The sequence below is a fragment of the Stegostoma tigrinum genome, chromosome 3 (assembly GCF_030684315.1).
Source record: "Stegostoma tigrinum isolate sSteTig4 chromosome 3, sSteTig4.hap1, whole genome shotgun sequence".
Classification (NCBI taxonomy): domain Eukaryota; kingdom Metazoa; phylum Chordata; class Chondrichthyes; order Orectolobiformes; family Stegostomatidae; genus Stegostoma; species Stegostoma tigrinum.
This window is the reverse complement of record NC_081356.1, coordinates 4,694,974-4,716,672: the sequence shown is the minus strand read 5'-3', so window position 1 is coordinate 4,716,672 and position 21,699 is coordinate 4,694,974. Positions and strand designations below refer to the sequence as shown.

General features: G+C 40.4%; 1 protein-coding gene across 1 annotated transcript in view; it reads right to left on the bottom strand.

Moving 5' to 3' along the window:
* Positions 1 to 21,699, bottom strand: part of LOC125450671 (low-density lipoprotein receptor-related protein 2-like) — a 160,715-nt gene that overhangs the window by 10,068 nt on the left and 128,948 nt on the right. The window contains 13 exon segments of the mRNA XM_059642582.1: positions 251 to 400; positions 1,829 to 1,970; positions 2,880 to 3,019; positions 3,092 to 3,210; positions 12,194 to 12,418; positions 12,979 to 13,150; positions 13,422 to 13,736; positions 14,912 to 15,025; positions 15,099 to 15,221; positions 15,862 to 16,230; positions 17,182 to 17,304; positions 17,928 to 18,050; positions 19,979 to 20,098. Of these exon segments, the coding sequence (XP_059498565.1) occupies positions 251 to 400; positions 1,829 to 1,970; positions 2,880 to 3,019; positions 3,092 to 3,210; positions 12,194 to 12,418; positions 12,979 to 13,150; positions 13,422 to 13,736; positions 14,912 to 15,025; positions 15,099 to 15,221; positions 15,862 to 16,230; positions 17,182 to 17,304; positions 17,928 to 18,050; positions 19,979 to 20,098 (2,235 nt within the window).

Below are 21,699 nucleotides of genomic sequence, written 5' to 3'. Positions count from 1 at the left end.
GTGGATATCAAGTTTGTTTTCTCCAAGTTAATGGATATTTAGTTTCATTAGGCTGAAAGTTGTTAGTGTGCCAAAAGATGCTCCAATTTAGAACACTTGCTATTTGAACACTAAAGCAATTTTATTCAAATTTAGAAGAGGTTATCCAAATGCTTGCCTTGGTTTTACACTGAATGCATACTGCTCAAATTTAGTTGGTTCTAGAAGAAGTTACCCATTGAATCAAGTTTCAACACATTGACAGACATACCCATTCCGCAATGCCATCCATCCTTTTGGAGTTTCATTCCAGATGGACAGACACATGTGTATCTTGGGCCATAACTGCTGGTCTGAGGAGCTGGCAGACACATGTACTCACAGCTTCTGGTCTTCTCATTCTCAGCACACCAGTTTTTACCTGCAGAAACAGAGTTTGAATCTGGAGTTCTTGATAGCATAGGGAAGGTGATAAGTTTCTAACCAGAAAAGTTCTGAACACTTAAGACAGCTAACTAAGTTACAAAATCAAAAATCTAGATTTAAAATGTATGGTAATTTCAGAGCAGCACTTTTACATAAAGCCATATGGGAAACAACCCTCAAAACTTCAGTTACTCACTAGCTCAGATATGGGGGAAAATTAGCAATTGTTGCATGAATCAGTAGTGTTGGGACTTGCAGACAACTGAATTGGCCCAGAAGTTGAAATTTGGTTATTTGTCCAGTATCAGAAGTTTGAATGCCCCAACTCTAGCTAGGGTCAGAGACTTCAGATGTCTGAATTAGATGGACTATTGTATGAATGATTTAGTTAACTAAATGTTTAACAATGCCACTATTTCAGTGGAAAAAGTGGTCAGTTAGCAGAAATGCTAGCTTGGTGATTCTAAACAAGTTCTGCTCCCAGAGAAGTCACCACAAACACTTGTCTTCAGCCTCCTTACCTTGAGGCTATGGTGACTTGAAGCATACTAGAGGCTAAAAGGACCAGAGACCTCTGGATATGTTTCTAGAAAGATACTGACCACACAAGGGCCAGGGGAAAATGGAGGAAGAGTTCTGACATTAGGGAAACTGGGGAGTTGGTGTTGGTGTACAGGTAGAGTTTCTGGGCATGTTGACATAACCCTAAAGCTTAACAACTTGATGTGGGTGGGGGAGGGGGAACCCAAGAAAAAGCCTTTAAACCCATAGGCAGAGAGGAGGAGAATTAATGATTAGTTGTAGTGAATATGGACCACCTATGATAAAAAGAGGATGAACACTAGTGTGCAAGTATTTACACATTGTCCCAAGTTGCATAAGGAATTCAAGTTTTGCACTTTCTGAAAAGCTATGCATCTACCTAGCTATCCTTCCTAGAAGGGTAGTGACTATATAGGTCAAGACAGTTGATATATTGGCCCCTAGGAGGCCTTCAAATGCTGCCCACAGGCCAAAAGATGACCAAGTATCAGCTGTTAAAACTGCTTGATTTCTACAGTTTCAACATGGATCACAAAGTCTTGTAGGCCAAGATATACAGCACTTGCTTAAGAGTTAAACACTGATGGCTTGTTGGTATTTCAGATCAACATCTAGGACATGGCCTTGAAGTGTGTTTTATTTCAAAATGTCCATCCTATGCCACAAGGTAGTGTCAACACAGCCAGGATGAAAGCAACTCTTCAGGAAATGTCAAGTGAAGTGACAAATACAGCAGGGGTTTGAAGAATGAACATGTTAAGGCAGAGGGTCCAAATCTTGCTAAGGTGTTTTCCTGATTAGCCAGTTACACCATTTCTTTCTCCCAACTGAAGTTAGTTTCAACATTTAGCAGAATGACCAGCCACCAGTAGATTCTCACCTGCTGGCTGAGTTAGCTTGTGATAAACAATGATGTCTGAAGGTTCAGTCAGGTTGGCGGCTAAAAGCTCTATATCTGAACCTGTAAATTTGTTGGCTCCATATAAAGCTTTATTTTCTCCATCAACCCAGAAGACACGATCCTAGGAGAGATCAGAAGTCATGGAAAGTTAGGTTCTGTAGTTACTTGCTGCAAATGCAAGCAATTTGTTCACAAGCTGTTGCACAACTTCCTTTCAGGCAAAGAAGTTAAGTGGTCACTGAATGCAGGCCAAAGTGAGTCAACTGGAAGAGATAGCATCTTCTGAACTATTATTACATTGCTCAGGTCTCTTGTCCAGATTGCTTGCTCACTCAGGCAGTTCACCACATCATACCCTTTATTTGTAGGGTTTCTAGCCTCATGCTAGGGTCAGGGCTTTATAGTCAGAAACATTTGTCACTTGAAGGCAAGAAGCAAAGCTTAGGTGTTTCAAGTCTGTTGTAGCATTAAGATGGAGAAAGGGAATTCCCTATTAAGTCTTAAGCTGAGAATCAATGCCAGTATGCTTTTTTTTTGGGGGGGGGAAAGAAGAAGGAGAGAAGAAGGGTCAACAGTTGAAGGGTTAAAGGAGGATGGTGGGCAATAAGTAGAGCTAAAAAGGGGAGACATACACAGCCATCTAGCAGAGCAAGTTAGATGACAGACGAAGTGCAAACAAGATTAATGTTCTAGTTTAGGGCTGGTGAATAGTGACTATCACAACTAGAGTGGAACCAAGTCTTAAAACAGTGAAGTGGGACATCTGAAGCTAATGCAGAATTGGATGGGGAGTTGAGCTGAGGACCAAGAAGGTCCATTAAGATGGTTTAGTCTTGGTGTCTTAATGCTTAAGAGCTTAGTGGGAAGACAGCTGACATGGAATGAACAGCTACTGTTGCTAGTAATGGTCAACCTCTGTCCAGTTAACAGTAGCTTAGTCTTCACAGTTGCTGCTGGATTTGGTGATTGCTAGTTTTGTTCTTAAAAAGAAGTCCAATAGGGCTGAAAAACCCACATCTAGTCAACTTACTTCAAATATGCTGATTCTAAGAGGGTTAGGGAGGAATTCTCTTGACTGCAGTACAATTCTTCTGTCTTGGCCATTTAAGTCTACACTTGTTAGAGTGTGCAGCTTTAAGTCAACCCAATAGAGCCGGCTTCTCACAAGATCTGCAGAGAAGGATGGATTGTTAAACTAGAAGATACTGCTTTCTCTAGTGAAGAGAAGGAATGTATGCTTACCAAGAGCAATGCCATTTGGCCATTGAATATCTGTAGCCACAAGAACATTACGGTCATTGCCATTCATTCCTGCTTTTTCGATCTTTGCTGGCTCACCCCAATCTGACCAGTAGAGATAGCTAGACAAACAAAAGGTCATGTTGTAAGTATTAAGTGTTTTTTGGCACATGTCCATAAAAGGATTGCATTGAGATGTGCTATAAATCAAACATGACAATTGAAGTTAGGTGGTCTGTCATGCTAGATTTGATATGCCATGCTAGTGCCAAAAAGAATGTTGAAAACTGGGCATTTTGAAGTGTACTACTAGCAAGTGTTAAGTCACATGTTCTTGGAACAAGTCCAAAAGCAAGAAAGTGTTGAGTCATGAATGCCCACTTTTTCCACCCCAAAAACCAAGCCACTCAATGTGCAACCTCAAGTTAAGATTGTCTAGTACCCAGATAGTGGGTTAACAGCTACTGAAGCTGGCTCCATCAAGTCTGTATCAAAAAGGATTTTCCTTTTGCTGCCATCATAGTTAGCAACAGATATGGTTTTAGTGCCACAATCTGTCCAATAGATGTGTTTGTAGATCCAGTCCACAGCAATTCCCACAGGCATCCCAAGATCTTTGGCAATGTTGGATTCATTCATGTTTTCATGTTTATCCATGGACACACTAGAAGAGATAAATCAGGAATCTTTTCAGACTGCAATGTTTAAACAAAGTAATGCAACTACATTTGCAGGAATCAAAAACCAAAAATCATTAGATGTGCCAAGGTTGAGACTTTCTACAGCCATAAGGATGTCAGAAATTCCTGATGTGGAAGGAGAGTGTATAGCTCAAATGATCTGGTGGCCAGGTGACCTAATCTTGAGCACTTAGCCATGAATGCTCCACCCAGTTTAAAAATCTAAGTTTAGGGCCAAAGTTTGACTTAAAAGGCAATGCTTCAGAAAAGTATAAAAACTAAATTAGACAGACATTAGTGCAAGGTATGTATGTTGTATCAGTGATAATGGAATTCTCCAGCATCTGCAGTTCCCAAGATAATAAAATGTGAGGCTGGATGAACACAGCAGGCCAAGCAGCATCTCAGGAGCACAAAAGCTGACATTTCAGGCCTAGACCCTTCAGTGTCAGGGTCTAGGCCCGAAACGTCAGCTTTCGTGCTCCTGAGATGCTGCTTGGCCTGCTGTGTTCATCCAGCCTCATTTTATTATCTATGTTGTATCAGTGTTAGTTTGATGGCTATCAATTCAAAAATCTCTATTCATATTGCCTGCACTAGCCAATAGTGGAACTGCAGTGTGGTGCTTTGTTATGCAACAACCTTGGATGCCAGAAGTATCAAATTATGTAGGTTGCTTTAGGCATTAAAGTCTGTTTGGTGTCAGGAGTGATCATGCCAAAAAGGAGGAAGTTTAACTGGGGCAATTGAGACAAAGATGGAGTAGAATTCTAAATTTTTAAACTCAGTTGTAAAAAAGTTACTGCATGCTGCCTGAAAGAATGCAGATAGCTTGTGACTGACATTTCATGTCCATTGTATAGCTGATTATCTACTTGGCAGTAGTAATGAAGCCAAGGCCTAGTTAAATAGCAAGCTTTGATTAACCCAGGCATATAGAAAGCCGTGACTCCTTAGAAGCCATGCTCTAGAGAATTGTACAAAGTGGTAGAAATTTTAACTGGAGGCAAATCAGAACTTTCTGTATGTGGTGACCATGTCTCAAGCCAGCATTAGGAAATCAGCTTTGGTGAAGTGCTCACCTGAATATTGCTTGCTGTGCCAGATCAGCCCAGAAGATCCTTTTTGCTGCAACATCAGCATCAAGTGCCACAGCATTTCTCAGCTTCCGAGCTACTTGGGTGTATTCCATTTGGCGCAATCCCACTTTCCGGATATCATGATGATTGGTAAAAACCAAATAAGGTTCTTTTCCTATTTTAGGAGGAAGAGAATTGTTTACTGTATCATTTCATTGTCTTGAAATGGATGGCAGGGCAAGTGTGCTTTAGAAAGTTGAATAGCCTTCTGGCTCGGGTTAATTCAAACAGTGAATCAGATTAGAGATTGTGACAAAGCTAGTAAAAGTAGCTGTGGATACGAACAATTTCAACAAACTGTTGGGGCACCTATTCCCAGATGATTTGTAGGCATAAATTCTACAAAGAAAAAAGCAAGCTGATATCAATCCTACTGTCTTGATTAGACTAATGAAGTTGGTCCAGTACCCCAAAAAAGTGTCACAAGTGACAGTAAAAACCCCTTTAAAGGGCCTTCTCAACTTTTGTTTGACCACTAAAAGGAGATGTCAATATCAGTGGCAAGTGGAAGTTCTTGAATAGTGGGTTGTAAACTATAGGAGTTACCTAGAGGGTTTTGGAACTTGCATAGGATGAAAAGGGAAGAGGTCTTTCAGTTGCATGGAGAAAGTTACAACATAGGGCATTGTTCCAACTTACCTATTGCCTTGCAAACTCTAGTTACTGGATCCAGATAGTATTCTTTGTGACATGCACATTCATAACTCCCTATGGTGTTGGTACAAATTTGGCTACAAGTCCCAGGACTTTGACATTCATCAATATCTGTCAAAAGACAAAATTTCAGTCCTAAGCTCTTAAATCTAGAAATAAAAACTGAGGGGAGAAGAGAAAAAGTTACCTCTACAGTTTTTGTCATCGACCAGCTCAAAGCCAGGAGCACAACTGCACTGGTAGCCAATAACAAGATCCTGACAGGTATGCATGCAGCCACCATTGTTCACTTGGCATTCATTCTGATCTGTTAGGGTTAGAAAAAAAATTGAGGCAGAGAGTGAAAACTACTGACAAGCATTAGTGACTGAGATAGTGGTTACAAGCACAAAATCTACTCCATTTTAAAAAGGCAGGTTTGGAAAGCAGGGAAAGCCAATTCCATCATAGCCTTTAGGCAATTGCCTAAGGCCAATTTAGTTTTCATTACTTAATGAAACTTTCAATTCAAAAAGCCAAACTGGTAGGCTAGGACAATCCTTTTCTTAGCTGTGGCAGTGTGCCCGAGTTGTACTCCATTGAGAATTATTGCTCCTCTTCAAGTCTACTCAAATAGCTGTCAAGTGCTACAACTTCAAGTCAGCACTGATGTTGGCAGCCTTGTGGCATTTCTCTACCACTGATATCATTACTTGTTATATCCATGTATTATGAGGCCCAAATCCTTGTATTTAGTGGGAAATGTGTACTCATTTTGCTGTTCACCTTTTGACGTATAAAGTTATCCCTTTCAAGGGAGCAACAGGTAAAGGGTAGAACCTGCATGCTGTGTAGTTGTTCCAGTCACAAGCAATAAATCTCTACTTACTGCATTCAGCAGGTTCATCACTGCGATCCTTGCAATCTTGCCAGTGGTTACACACTTTGTCAATACTTATGCATTCACCACTTTGGCATTTGAATTCAGTTGGCACAAGGCATTCTGTACCTGAAAAGCAAAGTCAAAATGCCACTTGATACTGAAAACAAGTTGGTCATTTTGTACTGTCAAGTTACTAGAATTTTGATTAGTTGAGCAAACAATGAGCTCAATTACAGTAGGTTGTGGTATTAGGTAGTTTGTCAGGAGACTGCTTAAAAAAGGATCTATCCTCAAAACGGGAGAGCTAGTCTAGGCCATTATCCCAATGGGAAGTGGGTGAATCCAGAAGAATGAACTACTCCTACCCAGCAAGCACTTGCAATATCCTTCAGTCTGTGTTATTATGGGCATTCTGCACCAGTGAGATTTCAGCCAAATGAGGCACCAAAACCTTAGTTCAAGGATGCTACGTTAGTATTCACTGCCTCAAAAACCCAACTTTCCTTGTTCTTCAGGGTGATGTAGTTGGATTGTGTCAAATTGTTCTTGCCTCAGACTCATACTTGCATTTTGTGCAGAATGCAATCTTTATCCTTATTCCTACATGAAGGTTGTTTCTTTTGCCTGCAAGAGTAGACAGTTTTCTAGTAGAAAATGCTTTGCTAGCTCAAACTGTCACCAGCCATCCAATTCTACAGTTATTGGGGGAAGTAAGTGGCCAATCTTTCAGTTTATCCCATGGATAACGGCCCCAAGAGTCACCTCATGTTCACAGCAAGCTAGGTTTGGGGGGGGCAGGGGGTGGTGACAGCATGTACATTGCTTTCAGAACTAGTAGTTACAAACCTGAATTCCTATTGTCACTCATTTAAGTTATCTAGGTTGGATAACAGCTGGTCCTCCACATCCATACATTTCACTGTTAGAGGCCACTAAATTCATACATGCTTGTTCTTACCATTGCAGTTTACTTCATCACTTCCATCATTGCAATCCTTATAGCTGTTACACTTTGCACTTCCACGGATACAAGAGCCATCACCACATCTGAAGTCGTCTGGTTGACAAGTGTGAGGGGCTTAAAAAGGTAACACACTGGTTAAACTTTGTTCATGAGCAGAAGGGTAGGTGTTACTTTTGGTTGAGATAAGGGTTCAAAATCAGCCTTGATAACTAAGAAGCTAGTCCACACCCCATGATAATTGACTTATCAAGTAGACCAAGTGTGAAGTAACAGGTATCAAGAGCAAGGATTAATTGTTTACTTACAACAATTAATTTCATCGCTTCCATCCTTGCAATCCTCATCACCATCACAGTGCCACTGGGAGTGGATGCATTCTCCTGAGTTACATTGAATCTCATTGATAGAGCAAGTTTTGAGAGGTGCAGGAGTATGTCCACACAGTTTTGCAGCTTCATCAGACTTGTCTGTACAGTCAATATTACTGTCACACACCCAGCTTGAAGGGATACACTCCAAGTTGCTGCACTGAAACTCATGTGAGCCACATAGAGCTCTAGGACATCCTTTTTCATCACTTCCATCACCACAATCATCTTCACCATTGCAAACAAAGGATTTGGAAACACATCTGCCACTGGAGCAAGTAAACTCTAGTGCACTACAAGTAAGGGTGCCTAAAGAGAGGAGAGAGAGTGTAGTATTGCTTGAGGACTTCAGTAACAAATATTTACAGCTGCCCAGCTTTTGCTAAGAGTCTCCAGGTGTTCTGGAGAACAGTCTTCAAATAAATGCTAGAAAACAGAAGATACTGTAAGATCTCAGCTGGTCAGGCAGCATCCAAAAAAGTTAATGTTTGGTCTGATAACTGTCCAGAGGGAGAGTCACTGGTTGGGGGACGTGATATACATTAGCTGATTTTCTTCAGATGCTGTCAGACTGAGGTTTTTTAAACCTGCACCTTGTTTTTGTTCCTATTTACAAACAGAAACTAAACATGCTGTAAATTAAAATCTTGGTTTTAACTTAATGCTAAATAGAATTTGTGCTAGCAGCTGAAATAGAGCATTTGCTCCAAGTTTAAGAGCAAAGGGTTCTACTACAGAGAGTGATGAGTCCCAAAACAGCAAGCTAGGAAAGTTACTTTGTAACATTGATATACAAGTGGTAAGAGGATGGAGTATAGGTCTGTGGTGTTGGGGGTTATCACTAGTCAATCCTACAAAGTGGGAGGAGTTGTGCTTGAATTGTTGACCAACATTTGTTTATACAATAAAAACTAGAACATTTGCTGTTGTTACAGTATACTGTTAGTCTACAGTTTCAGCAAGGGCTGATGGTTAATTTTGCAATATTTGAGTTAGCTAAGCTAACTATGTAAACACTAATTGTAGACAACTGGCTCACCACAGTTCTCTTCATCACCACCATTAGTACAGTCTTTTTCACCATCACACTTCCAGGATAGAGGAACGCACTCGTGAGATCCATGGCCACAATGGATTTCATAGATACCACAGGCTGTGAAATCTGAAGGCAAAAAAGTTAGTTGGGTTTAACACCTAGTACATGAATGGTTTAAATAGGGAAAGACAACTTAAATTAAAATGCAGGGACTCCATGTCAAAAGGAGGATGATTGTGAAAAAGGTGTTTGTAGAGCTTCTCATGTTACAATAATTCCTAAGTTACAAGCTTGTTCTATTTGAACAGGTCTCTACTGACTGGAAGCATTTTGCTGTGGAATGCTGCCACTGCACATCTCCCCCCAATGTTCAATGCAGAACCTCAATGAATATCACTGCAACCCACTGTCTGGTACCTGTTCCACACTTCTGTCCATGTTCCAGTTTCATTCCAGGTGGGCACACACATGTGTATTTGGGAGAGAATTCTTTATGTTGAGGAGCAGGAAGACACATGTATTCACAGTTTCCACTGTCATTACACCAGTTCTTACCTGCAAGAAAGATTTGCCAATAAGAACTATTCAGGATATGGGCTTGTAAAACGTGACCATAGCACAACTTTGAACAAAATCTTGCTCAAGACCACACAGCTATTAACTGAACAAATTTGGAGACTATGGTCCAGAGACCAAGTTGCATTCACTACTGGGTTTTTTTAAACTTGCAGTTATCTTTTGGTAAGTAGAGAATTATTAGTTTAGCAAGAAATCCTTACTGGTTAGACAAATGCATTCTGGTAGGATAAAGTCTTGGACCAAAAATTGAGACACTGATGTTCAGCATCACTTACTGAAATTTGTATCTATTTAGGGAGCACAGAAAGTTACCAAGCAATGCTAACCAGAACTAGAGGTGTATAGTAGTATCTGTTAGATGAAATACCCAGGCAGAAACATCAAGGTCTTGTATTGATGCTAGTGTGAACACTTTAGCCTTGAGAAGGAAAGTTGATATGGATCAGGAATCAAGGTTTCAGACCAATTGCTGGTCTATTCATATCCAGGGAGTTCAGGTGCAAGGAAAAAAAGTGACAAGTGGCTGAAGAACAGTCTAATATTAGCTGAAATTAGTGGGTTTTACTTAACCATGGACAAACAGGCTAACCCTATCTTTGAGGGTTTGTCTTCTAATACAATGCCAGTAATACAAGAAAGCCAACAGCTACAAGCTGCCTCTAGAGATTACAAACAAATTTGTAAGTCATGTCACTGCCTTCAAGATTGTTCAGCTGATTGCAGAGGTGGCTGGAAAGGAATTCTCATCCAAAGCTGTGAACTTTAACATTAGCACAAAATTGCCCGTGAAAATTTATCACACTAGTACATGCCAACCAAGGCATTGTAACAGTTCAGTCCAAAGAGTGCTTTTGTGGAGCAAGTTCAATGCAAGATGACAAAAACAAGCCAATGGCTAAACTTACCAGGTAACTGAAGCAGCTCATGGTAAACCAAGATATCATGTGGTTGCTGGAGATTATAAACAAGTGTTTCAACATCTGCTCCTGTGAACTTGTTGGCTCCATAGATTGCCTCGGTTTCTTCATCAATCCAGAAAACATGATTCTGAAAGATTAGGTTGGTATCTCAGTTGTTGCAAGATACAGTTAAAGCAATAACCTGTAGTTCTTGCACATTGTCTGGATAGTCTCCACCTGAAGTGCAGTAGTTTAGAAAAACTAATCCAAAGAGTGTAGAATTGGCACTAAAGTATCATTTTGCAGCCAGGGACAAATTATTTACTGAATTAAGAATGCTGGCAGGATCTACCAGAGATTGTGATGAAAAAGTTGTGGCTGTTTTAAGCCCTCAGTGGGTCCTAGAAAAGGTGTTTTCTAAAAAAAGTTGTGCAAGATACTCCATGCAAGTGAACAACATGAACATGTGCATGAAGGTCAAACTAAAGCAAGCTAGCAGTTGCAGAGGAAATTTCAATTGAGCAGACAGGACCCTATTCAAGTTCCTATCCTGGCCAAATTTCACTTAAAAACATTTTCTATATCACATTTGGAGGACTACAAGACATCCATGGACTATGAATACAAGTTCTTGCCAGTTGAACTCACTCCAGTTCAGAGCTTATTTCCTCTGGTATTGAGTAGTCAGTCTAGAGAAACCACTCGTTCCCAAACTTATAGTACTATGAGTAAGAGCATTGGTACTTAACTTAAAATCTTCATTGTGATTATGCTAGGTCAAGTGTTTGACCTAGTTACCCTTGGTAGAGTTTTGTTCAAACTTCCAGGGTGGCATAGCATTAGTTCTGCCACAGCCTGGACACATTTGTTCTGGGAAGAGCTAACAGACCAGGGGGTAGTTTTCTACATTTAGGTTCTTGAAAGTGTAGAATTAGTGAAGTGAAGCAAGCTAGTTAGTTGTTATTTAGTCAGGTGAGTGAAGCTAGTAATTAAATTGAGGGATTAAAAACATCTGGGAAACAGCCATGCAAGAATTTACATCACAAACCCTTGAAGTCAGGAATGGCAGGGGCACATACATTGCAAAACTCTGCCTTACCTCAAACACTGCAACACCACAAGGACGGGAAAGAAATTCTGGTGATGCAATCACTAGTCTTCTGTCTTGTCCATTCAGCCCTATACTGGACAAGGTGTGGAGTTTTGCATCAACCCAGTAGAGGCACTGTTTCACAAGGTCTAAGAAAAAAACCAGCCATCTATTACTTTAATGAAATAGAGATCTTGAGCTCCAATTCAAAAAACAAGACACTTACCAAGTGCAATGCCATTTGGCCTTTGAATCCTTTGGTCGACCAATATTTGACGATCAACACCATTCATTCCTGCCTTTTCTATCTTTGCTGGCTCACCCCAGTCTGACCAGTAAACAAACCTGTAGGAGAGTCAGAATTTGTTACAACATTTTAACTACTTAAATCACTAGTGAATGCTATTTTAGCAGTTTAAAACCAAAAACTATTGTGACTGTAGTGAGAGAAAGTTACCTTATGTTACTTTGCAGTCATGATATCAAATATTATGCAAGTTTGGTGCTCAAGACCACTGAACATTTAAACAAGACATCAGCCCACTTGTCAAGCATGGACTTTGAAGGAAGTTATGCCTGCCTGGCATTGTGGTTGTGTTCAAGTTGTGCTCTTGGAAGTGGATGGACACTCAAGTCGACTTCTACTAGGGACTCAAGTTAGCATCCCTTACTTCCCTTACCCCTGCACCACCATGCTGCTGCTCCCATATTTGGGCATGGTTACAACAAAACTCAAATTTAGTTGAAAGATACCATCTGGGTGAGAATTAACTTTGGAAAGTTGAAGCTTATGTAATTAGGTATTATAAAAGTGCCACAAGTTTAAAGAAGTACCCAGAATGTGGATCAACTGCTATAGAAGCAGGCTCTGTTAAGTTGCTGTCAAAGAGAACAGTCTTTCTGGATCCATCCAATGTCGCCACAGATATTGTTTTTGTACCACGGTCAGTCCAATATATGTGCTTGTAAATCCAATCCACAGCAATTCCCACAGGAATGCCCAAGTCCTTGGCAAGGACTGACTGACCAGTTTTGCCTTTGTATCTATTCATGGATGCACTATTAGAGGAGAGGAAAAAAGTTAATGGCATTGCCTCTGCAATGAAACAGTTCAAAGAAGCTGGTATTGCAATCATGAATTAGATGTCTACTACAGCAAGGTGGAGGTATACATTGATGGCTAGAAGTGTGACCAACTGCCTCCAAAACAGATAAAAGGGTCCTGTTAGGTCATAGAATCCCTATAATTTGGGGACAGACCACTCAGCCCAAGATGACACTGGCAAGTGTATTCCCCTAGGGGAACCTTCTCCCCACATTTGTTTTCTTTCCCACCAACCCCAGAATAAGACCCACCCAACCTGTACATCTACAGTGGAGGAAGCCTGATCACCTGGATGAAACAGGGAGCGAATGTGCAACCTCCAATCACCCAAGGCTGGGTTGGAGCCTGGATCCCTGGTGCTATAAAAATGGTGTTAGCACTGGACCATCCCATGCCAGGGCAGTTTGCCATTTTAAGTGTAATGGAGGACAAAAGGTTTTAATGTGAACTTTAATTGATTTTGTTCAAGTTATAATATGCAGATACATTGAGTAGAGATGCCCATAGATGTTACCTGAAAATTGCCTGCTGGCTCAAGTCAGCCCAGAAGATCTCTTGCTCTACAACATCAGCATCTAGTGCTGCAGCATTTCTCAGCTGCACAAGTACCTGGCTATACTCTTGATGATGCAGTCCCAGTTTCCGAATGTCATGACGATTTGTGAAGATCAGGTAAGGCTCTTTGCCTTTAAAGAGCAAATAAATAAGTGCAAGTTCAAGTATTTCACTCACTTAAAGTGTGCAACCAGGTTGCAGCGGTTTTATTCAAGCTTGAAAATTGAACCTTGTGCTGGCTTATAATATAGACAAAGTTATAAGCTCTAATCAGTATAACCCTGCAAGTTCACCTGGGAAATTCTAAAGTTTTAGACATGCTACATTAGAAGCTACTGAGCAAGTCTGGCATTGCTTAAAACTGGTTTACAGTAGATTTTAGAGGAGTTAAAGTATACTTGCCAGTAGCCTTGCAAACTCTAGTAGCAGGATCCATGTGATACCCTTCATAACATTCACATTTGTAGCTTCCTTTCAAGTTAATACAAATCTGACTGCAGGCTCCAGGGTTGAGACACTCATTGGTATCTAAAAACAAAAATCTAGTATTATAGATCAGGAGGTTAGATTTGTATGATGATGCAGACAGCAACTTACCATCACAAATTCTGCCATCAACAAGCTCAAACCCAGCAGGACAATCACATTCATAACCAATAAGAAGGTCCCTGCAAATATGAGAGCAGTCTCCATTGTTCACCAAACATTCATTCAGCCCTGCAGAGAGAGATCAAGACATTTTTCAGAACAATCTGGTTGTGCAGTGTTGGACTTGAACCTGGTTAAATCTTGTAATTAAGATCCAAAGTTTAAGCTATTCCTTGCTATAGAAGCACAACACCCACCTTTGGGGCTCAACTGCATGGGCTAAGTCACTGTCCACCCTATCTAATCCTCGGATCATCTTGTATGTCTCTATTAAATCCCCTCTTGGCCTCCTTCTCTCCATTGAAAAGAGACCCAAGTGCCTCAACCTTTCATAGGCCCTGTGCTCTAGGGAAGGCAACATCCTGCTAAATCTCCTCTGCAATTTTTCCAATGCTTCCACATCTTTCCTGTAATGGGGTGAACAGAATGGCATGCAATATTCCAAATGAGACCACACTAGCATTTTGTGCTATTGCATCATGACATCATAGTTCCAGAACTCAATCCCTCTACCAACAAAACCTAACAGACCAAGCCTTCTTAACAGCACTATCAACCTGGGTGGCAACTTTCAGGGATCTATGTACCTGGACACCAAGATCCCTCTGCACATCCACACTACCAAGAATCTTTCCACTGAACTGGTATTCTGCCTTCCTATTATTCCTCCCAAAGCGATTCACCTCACATTGAACTCCATTTGCCACCTTTCAGCCTAATTCTGCAGTTTGTCCAAGTCTCCTTGCAACATTCTTCCACACTGTCCACCACTCCAACTGTAGTGTCATCTGCAGACTTGCTAACCCATCCACCTATGCCTGTGTCCAAGTCATTTATGAAAATGACAAAGCAGCAGTGGTCCCAAAACAGATCCTTGAGGCACACCACTAGTAACCTGACTCCAAGCTGAATATTTTCCATCAACCACCATTCATTGCCTTCTTACAGAAAGCCAGTTTCTCATCCAAACTGCTAAATCTCCCTCAATCCCATGCCTCTATTTTCTCCAATAGCCTACCATGTGGAACCTTAAAGGCATTGAGGCTTATCATGTTAAGTCTCAGTGGTCTGTTAACAATCACTACTGCACTTCAGCTTGAAGAAAACTGTTGGAACATCTTTGATAGATGACAGATAAAATAGTGTTTGAGATTACTGACTAGCTGGGAATAGATAGCTGTGTATAAAGGAGAGATCTTTAAAGTTCATTTGATGATTGATCAAAATCACAGCAAGAAACTTACGGCATTTGAAGGGTTCATCACTCCGATCTCTGCAGTCCCATTTGTGGTCACATACTTGGGTTATAGCTATGCATTCTCCACTTTGGCATTTAAAGTCAGAGGGACCAGTGCAGTCTAGAAACAAACAGCTGTATTAACACCACTTCACACCACTCTAGTTTAGTTATTTGTACTAATTTGCACCTACCATTCTTGCAGTTGGCTTCATCACTAGCATCAGAGCAGTCTGCAAAGTTATTGCAGATCTTGTTCCCAGGGATGCAATTACCATCACCACATTGAAAGTAATCTGGTCTACATGTTTGAGGAACTGTTAACAAAGAATCAGTTAGAAATATCATAAAACCAAGGAGACCAGGCATATGTTTGCATTTGACTATGTTCTACACTCCATGAACACAAGAGATTAAGTGGTTTTGATTATAACATTTGACGTCTAGTGGTAGACTTTAGAAGGTACAAGTTCAGAGTTAGATTCTATTTTGCAGAGGTTTTGAAGACTTAACTGCTAGAAGTGGCCAAGAAACAAAGCAAGTAAGAGAATGAAGGCTAAGTGTATGTGATGTTACCAATAATTAACCTGGACAGTCATGGTTGAAGTAAAGTGATGATTCCTTCCTGGGTTAGGTTTTTTTAGAAAAAGGTAAGACAGTGGAAAGATTCTTTGTAACTTGCAGGGTTAAGACCTTCAACTTTGCTTAGAGGTTTAAAATGTCAGACCTATTCTTGGTTAGGATTCAAAAGTCACTACATACAGAATACCTCAGTTACAGAGGCAACATTATGCCTTTTGGAGTTAAGAATAAAGGCTGATATTCTTGGAATGTGGTATCATCTGTGCTGATACTGCATTAAAGATCTGTCCAGGTGAAGAGACTATTTTGGAAATTCATGCCTTCAGAAAATTGGAGTTGAAGATCAGATCCCAGCATACAAGATAGGCTACTTACGGCAGTTCACTTCATCACTTCCATCTTTGCAATCATTATCACCATCACAGTACCAACTGTGATTGATGCATTCACCAGATGTGCACACGAACTCACTGGAGGAGCAGGTCACAGGGGCAAGTGTATACCCACAATGTTCTGGAGCTTCATCAGACTGGTCAGCACAGTCAGCATTAGTGTCACACACCCAATTCATAGGGATACATTCAGAACTATTACACTGAAATTCATGAATGTGACAAACAAATGGGGCACAACCTCGTTCATCACTCCCATCACCACAGTCATCTTCACCATTGCAGATAAATGTTTTGGAAATGCATCTGCTGTTGGCACATGTGAACTCAAGTATACTGCAAACCAAAGTGCCTGAAAAGTAAAAACAGGAACACCCTGTAGAACTGTTGTATTTATGATTTATTCTATTATAAAATCAGAATATTCTGTACATCCTTCAACCTAATACATGTTGTTAGCCCAGTGGTATGACAGTCTCTTTCCTTCCTCTCCCCCCACCCACCCAGAATGTCAGATTACTAAGTAATATCCTGCCATCAGGCAAGTCTACTTGTTTAAGCATGGCTTTGCGTGTCCTTAAACTCACTGTTATATAGTATAACATTCAATATTTTAGTTGTTCTTGAACACAGCTTTAAGCTATGTCAGGTAGAAAGTGAATATAGGATAACCATTTAAAGAGGACAGACTGCTTATTGAGTGGAGTTAATGGAGTGCTTGTCATGATTTGACAAAGTCTGATATTTAGGTTGATTTAAAATCTAAACCAAAAAATTTCACTAGGTGAAACACTAGGAATCAACACTTCCATTTGAGTTTCCAGACACAGAATTTGGGCTCTACTTTGTTGGGGGGGGGGGGGGGGTTTAAATTGAAGCTAATCAGGTTATGGAAAGGGGATTGCTGACAATTAGCTCTTGTCAATCACAATGTTGTTAATTTCCTGACATCAAGGTTCAAAAAAGTTGTTGAGCACAAGGCAAAAGCAACATGTGTACTGACAGCTGACTTTCAAGAAGTCACTCCAAAAAGCCAATTTGAGTCCATTGTATCAGGACAGATTGACCAGCTAGTGTGAGGTGTAATTAAAAAAGGTCTAAATATCAAAGGCTGTATTGAAAAGAGAGGACCAGTGGGCTGCAAGTTTAAGATTCTATCCCCTGCCCACAAGTAGCTACTGTAGTCAAGTTGCCACTTCCACACAGATTAAGTGAAATGCCTTCATACTAGGTCAGTTGGTTTAGTTCAGAGCCTTGAATGTTAACTAAGAGGACATTCTAGATAAAGTTGCAAGTTGCATACCACAGTTCTCTTCATCACTGCCATTGTCACAGTCCTTTTCTCCATCACATTTCCAGGAATCAGGAATACACTGAAGAGAGTCAGGACCACAGCTTATTTCATGCAACTGGCACATCTGTGCATCTGGAATAGATACAGTATTGACTGCAGTTAAAGTTGCACATATGCAAAAAATGTGCAAATCTTGTGATTAAGATGGCTTAGAGATACCACTTACTGACAAATCCATACCCAGATACCTTGTACCCAAGATGGTGCTATAGCTAGACTTGTAAAATTCTGAACTAATTTGTTAGTGCTCAAATGAGCAGTCATACAAGTTACCATGAAAGCCCAAATGCTTTGTTTACTGATAGGAAAGCTAGAGAACACCACTTGTCATTGTTCTTTTGTCTTGTTTTACATTTGTAGGTTACAGATTAGATAATCTACAAAAGCATCTAAGTGATGGATTTCATGAATTGTATCAATGTTTGATTATCCCAATTATTCTCCAAAAGTTGAGAGATTTGTAACTGCAGATCAACTAGGAAAGATGCTCAAACACATTTACAGCAAAATTAAAACAAATACTCGAGGTTGAGAAGAGCTTCAATACAAGCTATTTTCACAAGAATAGTCAGTTAGTCTTCATCTATGATACTAAGATGATTAGGTGATATTTTAGCCTACTTACACAAGAGGTGTTCTATTTGCATAGTTAAGAACTGAGCTCAAAGTTCTTCATTGCTCCCAACAATACTTACGACAGATATCAGGACTTTCATCTGATCCATCCTCACAGTCAGATGAGCCATCACACTGCCATTTGCTTGGCACACAATGTCCATTATGGCATACAAAGTCTGATGGTCCACAGGTGATTTTACCTGGTGGGAGGAAGAATGTTGGTTGTATTTTACATTATGCAATTTAATGATAATTACCATCAAGACACCAGCCAGTGACTGAATGTTCACATGCTACATCATGTTTTGGTTCATTGTCACCAAAACACCACATTTGACAGGTTAGTGCAATGTTTTCCTCAGTAGAAAACTGGGAGTTTTTTTGGGGGGTAGTAACTGTACTATTAGAAACACCAGACTCACCATTTTAGAGCCAATAATGGTATCTTCAGAAGGAGCATTCAGGTCCCATTTCCTAAAATGGGCACTTCTTGCCAATGTAAAGGCCAAGGTTTCAAAAACTGGCTATTAATGCCAATTTCCATGCAAGTTTGCTTTCACTTTTCATTAGTTGGTGGGCTCAATACATCTTGCTGAATAAAGCAAGCCTTTGTCTCTCAAAGAGAGACAGAAGTCTCAAGACAATTTTAGGTTTATATTCTTACCAAGGCCAGACCATTTTCTTTCATTCTTGTAGTTTACTACCTAGACCTACTTGAGCTAGGTCTTCATCCTCACCATCTGTATCTGTCAGTTATTTGGTATGCCCTTACACTACACAAGCTGCAGGTCTAACTACTTTGGTTCCAACTCCACTTATGCCAACACTTACAGTATTTCTGGAGGCTCATGTAGCTAGGCTTTGATAGAGGGACTGGGTATTCAATAGGGGCTGTAAGGAGAACTGTTCCCCAGCTCAGGTGTCAATAACTGGAGTACTGAGATCAAGTAACTGACATCCAGAAATAACTAACAGGAGAAAAATCACATGTCTATTGTGACAAAGCCAGGAGTGTCATTAACCATCTAATAGTGTTGATGTGGGTTTCTATAGCTTGAGAAATGACATGATTCAATTCAAAGATTTCAGAGCTTTGACAGCATCTTCCACTTAAGAAGTTTCAAAATATTAGTGTTAACCATAGTTTTTCCCTTTCTCATACCATGTACTTTAAGTCACAAGATTTGATTAAGTACTTGGCACATCTGATCAGCTTAAGACTTGGAAGTGTCAAAACACAAGTATTGCTCTAGGAACTGTATGCTGTAGACCCACTATGCCTTAAATGCCATGTATCCATGATTTTCTAAAGACTATGCTGTAGAGTTCTTTGGAATTTAATAGACCTACAGCATGATTTTGCTTATTTCCCCAAATACCAGGCATTTACCTGGTGCACTTCAGAGGGTAACTGAAAGTTGACAAGTTACACTTTTGATTTGAGGTGCCAGCATGAAATCTCCCTCTACTGGTGGCCATTCACTTTAGATTGAACAAGACACTTGTAACCAAGAGGTTCCCAAATCAAAGCAGTGCTACCCTATGGAACAAGCTAGGTTGAGCCAGACCAGCTTCAAGACCTCATCACTTGGGCACACCTAAACACTTCCAGACACTGTTCAAACATAGGGAAGTGTACACTTCCCTGCCAAAGGCATTTCTGCTGAAATCTCATGTTTGGGGTGGGAGGAAAAAAGGTACAAGAACAGGAGTCAGGGTCACAAAGATGATTGATGACATGAAAGACATGGGGGGGGGTGCAGTGATCATGTGGCAGTGAAGCTAGGATGATCTGGAATTCAAAAAGGAGCAAGTGAGTCTTTAAGCTCAAGAGTAAGGTCCAAAAAGTACATTAAATTGTTTGTATGTGCAGTTGTGGAAACAATGTTACTGTACTACAATTTATATTTTTCAAGCAATAGCCTGAAAAATTAAGTGACAAAAAGTCACTAGGGAGAGATTAGAATTTCTGCTCCATGTGTAGTTTGAAGTATGAATCTAACACTTTGGTTAGACCATGCTTGGAATATTGTGTTCAGTTCTGGTCACTTCATTATAGGAAGATGTGGAAGCTTGAGGGGGTGCAGACAAGATTTACCAGGATGCTGCCTGGACTGGAGTTACTTACCACAATCACTCTCATCGCTACCATCAGTACAGTCATCATCTCCATCACATTTCCATATTAATGGCACACACCGTCCATTTCCACACTGAAACCATGATGCACCACAGGATGCTCTTGACCCTTTGCAAGAGAGATGTTAACAAGAAAGGGGAGAGAGAGTCAGGAAGATTGTCTATTGCAGATTAATCTGATCAGCACTAAGTGCAACATTGAAGAAATTGCATGCACTTGTGTGGTACTTAAGTCATTAAAAGCTGCCAACATTAGAATTCTGAGGCAAGTTTTTGCCCTTGATGCAAAAACAGTACTATGTTATGAAGGAGCCTTGGTTTGAGTTTGGGTATAGAAGCTATTGGCTTGAGTAATTTAATTCCATACACAAAAGTTACTAAAACACAAACCATTAGATTTAAGAAATCTGATCAGACCATCCAAGTGTGAAATCACTTAGTGAACAGTTAGCATCCATAAAAACCTCAGGGTATCCTAGAGCTCTTAAAGAGATTAAAGAACTATTAGCACATTGAGTGTGACATGCTTAATGTAATAAATGCTGTTCTAATTCAGACAGCCCCATAAATCAATTGGATAGTTAGACATCAGATCATTGCTGGTCAGGTTACACAATTTCACTGCTCTGAATGGCCCATGGATTGGCAAACCAACATTCCATCACTAGGATACTACAGCAAGAGTTTAAACTGGCTACAGTTTGCTTCAACACTGAAAGCTAAACATCTTTTTATATCAGGGAGTAAAGTCAACTATGCCTTCCCTCCTAACAGCTACTTCACAATTAAACTTAGAACTTTTGGTATACAGTGCTATGTTAGATGAGCAGTGAGGCAAACAACATTCTATTTTTAAGAACATTTCAGATGCTGAAACAAAAAGTTCACTGGAGAAACTCAAATGGTACCAGACTTGCACACAGTTACTCTAGTGTGGTAGTGGCACAGTTGTCAATCCTGGGGACCAAGGTTTGATTCTAGTCTGGGTACCTGGAAAGTTTGTATGTCGATTTCCTCTTGGTGCTCTCATGTCCTCCCACAGTCCAAAAGTGGACTAGGTTGACTATGCTGAATTGCTTCTGATATTCAGCAGTGCACAGGCTAGCTGGTTAGCTATGGGAAACCCAGGGTTACAGGAATCATAGGGGCAGAGAAAGGAGGAAAAAAGTGGCATGCTCTGACAAAGTGAGCTCAATAGGCCAAATGACTTGCTTCCACAATGTAGGAATTCAGTCATGTCCAACTTGTTTTGTTCATCAACTCTATCACTAGCTTCACCCCGCCCCCCCCGAAAATAACTGAAATTTAATATTTTTGCTCAATAGGCTACAGGCTTAAGAACGTTGCAATGGCCCCATTGGATGGATTGTAAGAAAGCTTGTTCTGATATAGTACCTCAGACAGTGGAGCAGTTAGAGGGCTGAGATCAGGCCTCCCAAGTGAGGTAGGGACATTACCACAAAGGGCCCCTTCATATCTACGCTATTTTACGCGGAGCTAACTATTTTAAGTGTAATCAGATCAAACACTAATTCACCAGAAATAGAGGCCAGTAAGAGTGCGCAGTTGAGAGGTTACTGAAGTGTTAGCGATTAGCAACTTTTTTTTGAACGGGATTTGACGAATGCGAGAGAAAGTAATGGCATATTCCAAGTGAAGATTGAGTAAATCAAAATATTTTTAGAAATAAATATTCTGCTGGTGGGCTAT